We start from the raw sequence: 10,575 nt of genomic DNA on the forward strand, positions 1-10,575 counted from the left end.
GCAGGAATGGGGGATTTGGGGACAGGAATGACGGATTTGGGGTCATGGAGGGGAACTGGGGAAAGGGATGAAGAATATTAGGGTGTTTGGGGGGGATTTGGGGGCAAGAATGGGGGATTTGAGGGGGTGTTGGGGGGGATTTGGGGGCAGGAATGGGGAATTTGGGGTCATGGAGGGTATTTGGGGAAAGGGATGAAGAATATTAGGGTGTTTGGGGGGGATTTGGGGGCAGGAATGGGGGATTTGGGACAGGAATGTGGGATTTGGCGGTCCTGTGGGGTATTTGGGGAAAGGAATGGGGGATTTGGGGGTCCTGGAGGGTATTTGGGGAAAGGGGTGTAAAATATGGGGGTATTTGGGGGGGGATTTGGGACAAGAATGAGGGATTTGGGGTCATGGAGAGAATTTGGGGAAAGGTGTGGAGGATATGGGGGTGTTTGGGGGGGATTTGGGGGCAGAAATAGGGGAATTTGGAGTGCTGGAGGGTATTGAGGGAAAAGGATGAGGGATATCAGGGTGTTTTGGGGGGATTTGGGGGCAGGAATGGGGGATTTGGGGTCATGGAGGCTATTTGGAGAAACAGATAGGGCATTTGGGGATGTTTGGGAGGGATTTGGGGTCATGGAGGGGATTTGGGAAAGGGATGGAGAATGTGGGGGATTTGGGGGGGGGGATTTCGGGGTGAGAATGGGTGATTTGGGGTCCTGGAGAGTATTTGGGGAAATGGATGGGACATTTGGGGGCTGTTGGGGGGATTTGGGGACAGGAATGGGGCATTTTGTGGGGTCCAGAGTGTGGCTGAAAACAGGGATGGAGCATTTGGAGGGGGTCCTGAGAGCATTTAGGGGATCCTGCGAATATTTAGGGACAGATTTGGGGCATTTTGGGATCCTGGGGGTATTTTGGAGATAGATAATAATCATTTGGAGAATTTAAGGGGTTATTTTGAGGTAAAAATGGCGCATTTGACGTGGAAGCTGTGTGGATTTGTATATAGGAACAGGGCTTTGGGGGTTTTGAAGCATAATTGAGGACAAAAATGAAATATTTAGGATTTGTGGGGTTATTTAGAGGTAAAAAGAGTGTATTTGAGGGGGAGTTGTGTGGATTTATGTATGGGAAGTGGGTTTTTAGGGTCTTGAACTGGTTTTGAGGACAAAAATGGGATATTTGGGGGATCCTGGAACATCTAGGGGGTATTTAGGATCAGAGAGAGAGCATTGGGAGGTTGTGGGGGGGATTTAGAGACACAAATGTGAGATTTTGGGGGGTATTTAGGGTCAGGGACGTGGCGTTTGGTGGCCTGAGGGGAAATTTGGGGACAGAAATGAACATTTTGGGGGTGATATTTAGGGGCAAGTGGGGGGGATTTGGAGTGAGGGATAAAGGGATGGGGCATTAGGGATCGTATGGGGACATTCATGGGGCATTTAGGGGGGGGTTGGAAATGTTTGGGGACAAAAATGGGGATTTGAGGGGTTTTATTTAGGGACCTGTGTGGGAGAAAGGCACAAATTGGGGGCGAATTTGAGGTATTTGAGGAAAAATTGAGGATGTTGTGAGGGACTTGGGAGACATTCGGACTATTTGGGGGTGCTACGAGGGCTTCTGAGCGTGTTTTGGGACATTTCGGAGCCGTTTTGGGGCGTTTTGAGGCGATTCGGGGAGCGCCGCGGCCTCCCCGCCGCCATTTTCCCTCCCGCCCGCAGTCCTCCCCGCTCCCGCCCCGCCCTCGGCGAGGGCCGCTCTACCCTCCGCGTCTCGACGGCTCCTCCCCTTCTGCGAGCTGAGCAGCAGCCGCTACTTCCGGCGGCGCTCTACGCTTCCTGTCGCGTCTCGGTGGTTCCGGCGTGAGGGCAGCGGCGGCGGTGAAAGTCACTTTGACGGGAACGGCGGCGGCTGGTGCGGGGGGGGGGGAACTGGGAGCGACTGGGAGCTACTGGGAGAGCACTGGGGGTCTACTGGGAGCACTGGGAGGGCACTGGGGGGGCTGGGTTTTACTGGAGGCACTGGGGAAGCCGCTGGGCCTTACTGGGAGAGGTTTGTAGGGTTTACTGGGAGCACTGGGTGGACTGGGCTGGTGACTGGGGCTTACTGGGAGCACTGGGAGGGGTTGCTGGGCTTTACTGGGAGCAGCGGGGTAGCTGGGAGGCATCACTGGGCTTTACTGGGAGCACTGGGAGAGATCTCTGGGGCTTACTGGGAGAGCTGGGAGGGGTCACTGGGCTTCACTGGGAGCGCTGGGAGGGGTCATTGGGTCTTACTGGGAGCGCTGGGAGGGGTCACTGGGCCTTACTGGGAACGCTGGGTGGGGTTACTGGGCTTCACTGGGAGAGCTGAGAGGGGTTACTGGGCCTTACTGGGAGCGCTGGGAGGGGTCAGTGGGCCTTATTGGGGGCGCTGGGAGGAGTCACGGCTTTACTGGAGGCATTGTAGGGACTTACTGGGAGCACTGGGAGGAACTATTGGGCTCCAGTGGGAGTACTGGGAGCATCGCTGAGCCTTACTGGGTATACTGGAGTGATGACAGAACCTTACTGGGAGCACTTAGGGCTTGCTGGGCTTTACTGGGAGCCCTGGGAAGGATAGCTGGGCCTTACTGGGAGCACTGGGAGGGCTCGTAAGGCCTTACTGGGAGCCCTGGGAAGGATAGCTGGGCTTTACTGGGAGCACTGGGGCAACTGGGAGGGCTCACAGGGCCTTACTGGGAGTGATCATTGGGCCTTATTAAGAGGACTTGCAGGACCTTACTGGGAGGGGTCACTGGGCCTTACTGGGCTTTACTGGGAGGGCTCGCAGGGCCTTACTGGGGGCCCTGGGAAGGATAGCTGGGCTTTACTGGGAGCCCTGGGAGGGTTCACAGGGCCTTAGTGGGAGGGATCACTGGGCCTTACTAAGAGAACTTGCAGGACCTTACTGGGAGGGATCACTGGGCCTTACTGGGACCACTGGGAGGGCTCCCAGTGCCTTACTGGGAACAACATCCAACCACCTCTTCCTGGGACCCAATTGGGGCCGCTGTCGACATCCCCAAACCTCCCCATTCCCCTCCTTCCCCCCCTGTAAACGAACCACTAATTAACACAACTAATTAGTTAATTAACTAATTAATTAGCTAATTAATTAGCTAATTAACTAATTAATTAGCCATGGCGGAGGACATCCGGGCCAAGCTGGAGCGCTACAAGACGGCGCCCTTCGACAGCCGCTTCCCCAACCAGAACCAGACCAAGAACTGCTGGCAGAACTACCTGGGTACGCCCCTCCCCCACCCCTCTGTCCCCTCCCCCACCCTTGGGACCCCCGTGTCCCCTCCCCGGTGACACCCGTGTCCCCCTTTTATCCCCCCACCCCCCAGATTTCCACCGCTGCGAGAAGGCGATGGCGGCCAAGGGGGCGGACGCCACCCCCTGCCAGTGGTACTACCGCGTCTACAAGTCCATCTGCCCCACCTCCTGGGTGAGTGGCCCCTCCCCCCAAGTGACGTGGCACCCTAGGGTGGCCCCTGGGTGGCCTCGTGGGCCTCGGGTCCTCCCGGTGGCCCTTGGGTGACCCGGGGTGGCCCTGATGGCTTTGGGTGTCCCATGGTGGTCTCATGTCCCCTAGGTGACCCGGGGTGGCCTTGTGGCCCTTGGGTGACCCATGGTGGCCTTGTGGCCCTTGGGTGTCCCATGGTGGCCCTGTGTCCTTTGGGTGACCCAAGGTGGCCTCGTGGCCCTTGGGTGCCCCATGGTGGCCTCACGTCTCCCAGGTGGCCTTTGGGTGACCCATGGTGGCCTCATGGCTCTTGGGTGACCCATGGTGGCCTCGATGGCTTTGGGTGTCCCATGGTGGCCTCACATCCCCTAGGTGACCCGGGGTGGCCTTGTAGCCTTTGGGTGTCCCATGGTGGCCTCACGTCCCCTAGGTGACCCTTGGGTGTCCCGGGGTGGCCTCGTGGCCCTTGGATGTCCCATGGTGGCCCTGTGGCCCTTGGGTGTCTCATGATGGCCTCACATCTACCAGATGGCCCTTGGGTGTCCCAGGGTGGCCTTGTAGCCCTTGGGTGGCCCATGGTGGCCTCAACGCCTTTGGGTGTCCCAGTGTGGCCTCGTGGCCCTTGGGTGTCCCATAGTGGCCTCGTGGCCCTTGGGTCACTCAGGGTGGCCCCGTGGCCCTTGGGTGGCCCATGGTGGTCTCATGTCCCCCAGGTGGCCTTTGGGTGTCCCAGGGTGGCCTCACATCTCCCAGGTGGCCCTTGGGTGTTCCGGAGTGGCCTTGTGGCCCTTGGGTGTCCCATGGTGGCCCTGTGGCCCTTAGGTGTCCCATGGTGGCCTCATGTCCCCCAGGTAGCCCTTGGGTGTCCCGTGGTGGCCTCATGTCTACCAGATGGCCCTTGGGTGGCCCAGGGTGGCCCTGATGGCTTTGGGTGTCCCATGGTGGCCTTGTGGCTCTTGGGTGTCCCGTGGTGGCCTCACATCACCCAGATGGCCCTTGGGTGTCCCGGGGTGGCCTCGTGGCCCTTAGGTGGCCCTTGGGTGTCCTGCGGTGGCCCCATGGCCCTTGGGTGTCCCATGGTGGCCTCATGTCACCCAGGTGGCCCTTGGGTGTCCCAGGGTGGCCTTGTGGCCATTGGGTGTCCCAGGGTGGCCTCACATCACCCAGATGGCCCTTGGGTGTCCTGGGGTGGCTTCGATGGCTTTGGGTGTCCCATGGTGGCCTCATGGCCCTTGGGTGTCCCAGGGTGGCCTCACATCTCCCAGGTAGCCCTTGGGTGTCTTGAGGTGGCCTCGTGGCCCTTGGGTGTCCCGGGGTGTCCCTGATGGCTTTGGGTGTCCCATAGTGGCCTCACATCCCCTAGGTGGCCCTTGGGTGTCCCAGGGTGGCCTCGTGGCCCTTAGGTGTCCCTTGGTGGCCTCACATCCCCCAGGTGGCCCTTGGGTGTCCCAGGGTGGCCCCGTGGCCCTTGGGTGTCCCGAGGTGGCCTCGTGGCCCTTAGGTGTCCCATGGTGGCCTAACGTCTCCCAGGTGGCCCTTGGGTGCCCCGTGGTGGCCTCATGTCTCCCAGGTGGCCCTTGGGTGACCCAAGGTGGCCCCGTGTCCCTTGGGTGTCCCCAGGTGGCCTCGTAGCCCTTGGGTGTCCCGGGGTGGCCCCGTGGCCCTCATGGTGGCCACTGTGCCCCTCATGGTGGCCCCCGTGGTGTCCCCACACCCCTCAGGTCCCCCCCAACCTCCCCGTGGTGTCCCCAAGCCCTCAACACCTCCAGGACCCCCCCGTGGTGTCCCCTACGAGCACGAGGTCCTCGTGTCCACCCCGATGTCCCCGTGGGGCCACCACGTCCCTTTGTGGGGCCACCACGTCCCCCCGGGTGTCCCCAAAAGGCCACCGTGTCCCCGCAGGTGACAACGTGGGACGAGTACCGCGAGGAGGGGACCTTCCCCGGCAAGATCTGAGCTCCTCCAACCCGGGGCACGGGGAGGGGGGTTGGGTCCGGGGCCACCACCGCGGCCACCAAGGAGGTGACACGGATGTCACCGGGGCGGGGACGCCGCCGTCACGGGGGCGGTTGACAATAAAAGGGTTGAACTGGCCCGTTTTGGGGGTGTTTGATTGAATTTTTTTTTTTTGCTCCGCCAGGTTCTGGTGGTGGGGACGCGGGGACGGAGAAAACGGGGCGAGAGCGGTCGACGTCGAAATTTTATTAATTAACCAAATTTAATTCGGGGAGGGGGGGACGACCCCTTGCTCGGTCACCCGAGGGTCCTCGAGGTGTCCCCCCCCCAAGGGCGTTACGGGACCAGGGGACCGAGCGGGGGGGGTTGGAGACCCAGGGGCAGGTTCGGGGGCAGGACCCCGGGGAGAAGCGGCGTCAAGCCCAGGCCACGCAGCGGCAGCGCTCCCAGGAGGGCTCCTGGAGGGGGGGGGACACAGGGTCAGGACACCTCCAGCAGTGGTTTCTCCACCCGTCCACCCGTCATCAATGGTTTTTCCACCCAACCGCCCTTCCATCCATCCATCATCAATGGTTTCTCCATCAATCATCAATAGTTTGACCACCCATCCATCATCTTTCAATCCATCATCAACGGTTTCTCCATCCCTCAATCAATCATTAATGTTTTTTTCATCAATCATCAATAGTTTGACCACCCATCCATCATCCTTCAATCAATCATCAATGGTTTCTCCATCCTTCAATCCATAATCAATGGTTTCTCCATCCATCCTTCCATCCCTCATCAATGGTTTCTCCATCCTTCCATCCCTCATCAATGGTTTCTCCATCCATCCATCATCCTTCAATCAATAATCAACGGTTTCTCCATCCTTCAATCCATAATCAATGGTTTCTCCATCCATCCTTCCATCCCTCATCAATGGTTTCTCCATCCATCCATCATCCTTCAATCAATAATCAACGGTTTCTCCATCCTTCAATCCATCATCAATGGTTTCTCCATCCATCATCAATAGTTCCACCACCCATTCATCATCCTTCAATCCATCATCAATAGTTTCTCCATCCCTCAATCAATCATCAATAGTTTCTCCATCCTTCAATCCATCATCAACGTTTTCTCCATCCATCCTTCATCCTTCAATCAATCATCAATGGTTTCTCCATCCACCCATCCATCATCAATAGTTTGACCACCCATCCATCATCCTTCCATCCATCATCAATGGTTTCTCCATCCCTCAATCAATCATTAATGTTTTTTTCATCAATCATCAATAGTTTGACCACCCATCCATCATCCTTCAATCAATCATCAATGGTTTCTCCATCCTTCAATCCATAATCAATGGTTTCTCCATCCATCCTTCCATCCCTCATCAATGGTTTCTCCATCCATCCATCATCCTTCAATCAATCATCAATAGTTTCTCCATCCTTCAATCCATCATCAATGGTTTTTCCATCCATCATCAATAGTTCCACCACCCATCCATCATCCTTCCATCCATCATCAATAGTTTCTCCATCCCGCAATCAATCATCAATGGTTTCTCCATCCCTCAATCAATCATTAATGGTTTTTTCATCAATCATCGATAGTTTCACCACCCATCCATCATCCTTCAATCCATCATCAATAGTTTCTCCATCCCGCAATCAATCATCAATGGTTTCTCCATCCCTCAATCAATCATTAATGGTTTTTTCATCAATCATCGATAGTTTCACCACCCATCCATCATCCTTCAATCCATCATCAATAGTTTCTCCATCCCTCAATCAATCATCAATAGTTTCTCCATCCTTCGATCCATCATCAATGGTTTTTCCATCCATCATCAATAGTTCCACCACCCATCCTTCAATCAATCATCAATAGTTTCTCCATCCCTCAATCAATCATCAACGATTTCTCCATCCTTCAATCCCTCATCAATGGTTTCTCCATCCATCCATCATCCTTCAATCAATCATCAATGGTTTCTCCATCCTTCGATCCATCATCAATCGTTCCTTCACCCATCTTCAACATTTTCTCCATCCATCCATTTTTCTCTCTACCCTTTGGTTTCCCCATCCATCCATTCCCCTTTGATATATTTTTTTCCATCTTTCCATCCCTTTTCACTATTTTTTTCCATCGATCTGTCCTTCAATGACTTCTCCATCCACCTTTTCATCCTTTTCTCTAACTATTTTCGGTGATTTCTTCATCCCATCTTCTACTTTTTCACGCATCTTTAATTTTTCACGTGATTTCGTGATCTCACATGGTTTCTCCATCCATCCATTCCCCTTTGATATATTTTTTTCCATCTTTCCATCCCTTTTCACTATTTTTTTCCATCGATCTGTCCTTCGATGGCTTCTCCATCCACCTTTTCATCCTTTTCTCTAACTATTTTCGGTGATTTCTTCATCCCATCTTCTACTTTTTCACGCATCTTTAATTTTTCACGTGATTTCGTGATCTCAGATGGTTTCCCCATCCATCCATTCCCCTTTGATATATTTTTTTCCATCTTTCCATCCCTTTTCACTATTTTTTTCCATCTATCTGTCCTTCGATGGCTTCTCCATCCACCTTTTCATCCTTTTCTCTAACTATTTTTGGTGATTTCTTCATCCCATCTTCTACTTTTTCACGCATCTTTAATTTTTCACGTGATTTCGTGATCTCACATGGTTTCTCCATCCATCCATTCCCCTTTGATATATTTTTTTCCATCTTTCCATCCCTTTTCAGTATTTTTTTCCATCAATCTGTCCTTTGACGGCTTCTCCGTCCCCTTTCTCTAGCTATTTTTGGTGATTTCTTCATTCCATCTTCTACTTTTTCACGCATCTTTAATTTTTTCACGCGATTTCGTGATCTCAGATGGTTTCTCCATCCATCCACTCATCCTTTCATGGTTTCTCCATCCATCCACTCATCCTTCCATGGTTTCTCCATCCATCCACTCATCCTTCCATGGTTTCTCCATCCATCCACTCATCCTTTCATGGTTTCTCCATCCATCCACTCATCCTTCCATGGTTTTCTCCATCCATCTACTCATCCTTTCATGATTTCTCATTCTTTCATGGTTCCTCCACCTGGTGGTCCCCCATCCCCTCTCCCCGCCACGTCCCCCTCCTCGTCCCCTCACCTGGAGACAGGTCCCGCCGCAGTCGGTGGGGGACGCAGGTGACACCGGGGCGGCAGCCGGAGCCCTCGACGCACCACGGAGCTGCAGGAGATACGGGAATTAGGTTGGGACATGTCTTGGGGAGGGACACGTCGGGGGGAGGACGCGTGAGGAGGTCACGGATGGAGAAGGAGATGGAGGACGTCATGGGTGCGTTGGGGACATCACACACGGGGATGTCACGGGTGGACAGAGAGGTGGAGAACATCGTGGAGGAACACCAAGAGTTGGGGAGAGGAACACCAAGAGGTGGAGAACGTCGTGGAGGAACACCAAGAGGTGGAGAACGTTGATGGAGGGACACCAAGAGATGGAGAGAGGAACACCAAAAGATGGAGAACGTTGATGGAGAGACACCAAGAGATGGAGAGAAGAACACCAAGAGGTGGAGAACGTCATGGAGGAACACCAAGAGGTGGAGAAAGTTGATGGAGGGACACCAAGAGGTGGAAAATGTTGATGGAGGAACACCGAGAGATGGAGAGAGGAACACCAAGAGATGGAGAACATCATGAAGGAACACCAAGAGATGGAGAACATTGATGGAGGACGTTTTGGAGGGACACGTCGAGGACACTGTGGTCATGTAGGCACATCACGGTAGGTCAGACAGTCGTAGGACACCACGGACGGACTGACACAAAGGGGACATCACGAAGGGCCCCAAAGGGATGTTGTGGTTGGACAGAGAGCTGGAGAACATCACGGATGGACACACGGAGGGACAGACGCGTAGGGGACACCAGGGTGGGGGGCAACGGGGACATCATGGACGGCCCCCTGACACCGTGGATGGATCCATGGGGACGTCCTGGCCTTGGGGGAGTCCCACACGAGAACCTCCCCAAGAAGATCACCCGAAACACCCCATGGCCACCTCCCACCCCGTGTCCCCGCGGTCCCCAACTCACGGCAGACGCTGGGGACGCGCCAGGGTCCCACGCGGACCTTGGCCTGGCGGCAGGCGGCCTCGTAAGCACCCAGGACCTCGCTGAGGACCTCCTTGTCCCCGGGGGCTTCGCAGAGCTCCCAGAGGCAGACGTCGAAGAAGACCCTGGGGTGGACCGCGGCGTGACAGCCCCCGAAGGGACCCTGGGGGTCCCGCAGGACGCCGCAGAGCTCGGTGTGGATGAAGGCTTTTTTGGGGGGCTGGCGGCAAGGGGGGCAGCTGGGGCCGGGGCAGGGACGGTGACACGTGGCCGTGGTGGCCTGGTGGAGGTGGTCGTTGTAGGGGTGGCCGTCGAAGTTGCCGCAGAGGCCGCAGGTGACGTTGCGGAAGCTCGGGGACACGGTGACGGCCACGGCCGCCCCGGGGCCGGCGGTGACGCGGAGGCCGAAGTCGGCCACCAGCAGGGTGGTGGCACCCCGGGGTGCCAGGCACACGGCCTGGCCTTGCAGGCAGAAGGGCAGCGACACCTTGGAGCCGTCCACCTGCGTGGGGTGGGGTGGGGTGAGGTGGGTTGGGGGCACCCAGTAGGCGCCCAATCCTCACCCCTGGTCCTCGTAGCAGACATTTGTCATTCTACCACCCACCCAATCTCCTTCATCCATCCAGTTTTGTTCCTCCAAACCTTTTCATCTTTATCTGTCTGTCCGTCCGTCCATCCATCCATCCATCCTCTTCTCTCTCCATCCCTTCTTCATTGACTTTTCCATGTTCTTCACCCATCCCATTTTCCATTTTCTTCACCCATCCATCCATCCCTTCACCTCTGTCCTTCTCCATCCCTTTTCACATGCTTCATCCATCCATCCACTCATCCTTTATCTATTCCTCCATCTCTGCCCTTCTCCATCCCTTTTTCCATGTTCTTCATCCACCTACCCATCCTCTTCTCTGTCCATACCTCTACCTCTGTCTTTTTCCATCCCTTTTTCTAAGTTCTTCAACCATCCATCCATCTTCTTCCTTCTCCATCCCTTCTCCATCCCTTTTTCCACGTTTT

General features: G+C 55.4%; 1 protein-coding gene across 1 annotated transcript; it reads left to right on the plus strand.

Annotated features, from left to right (window-relative positions):
- Positions 1 to 1,748: 1,748 nt before the first annotated feature.
- On the plus strand, positions 1,749 to 5,572 carry COX6B1 (cytochrome c oxidase subunit 6B1). The gene is made up of 4 exons (XM_084502433.1): positions 1,749 to 1,902; positions 3,148 to 3,255; positions 3,359 to 3,459; positions 5,380 to 5,572. The coding sequence occupies exons 2-4, from the start codon at positions 3,150 to 3,152 to the stop codon at positions 5,431 to 5,433; spliced, it is 261 nt and encodes an 86-aa protein (XP_084358559.1). The 5' UTR covers positions 1,749 to 1,902; positions 3,148 to 3,149; the 3' UTR covers positions 5,434 to 5,572.
- The last annotated feature ends 5,003 nt before the right edge of the window (positions 5,573 to 10,575 follow it).

This window comes from Aythya ferina (genome assembly GCF_964211825.1).
Source record: "Aythya ferina genome assembly, chromosome: 39".
In the NCBI taxonomy this organism is placed as follows: Eukaryota; Metazoa; Chordata; class Aves; order Anseriformes; family Anatidae; genus Aythya; species Aythya ferina.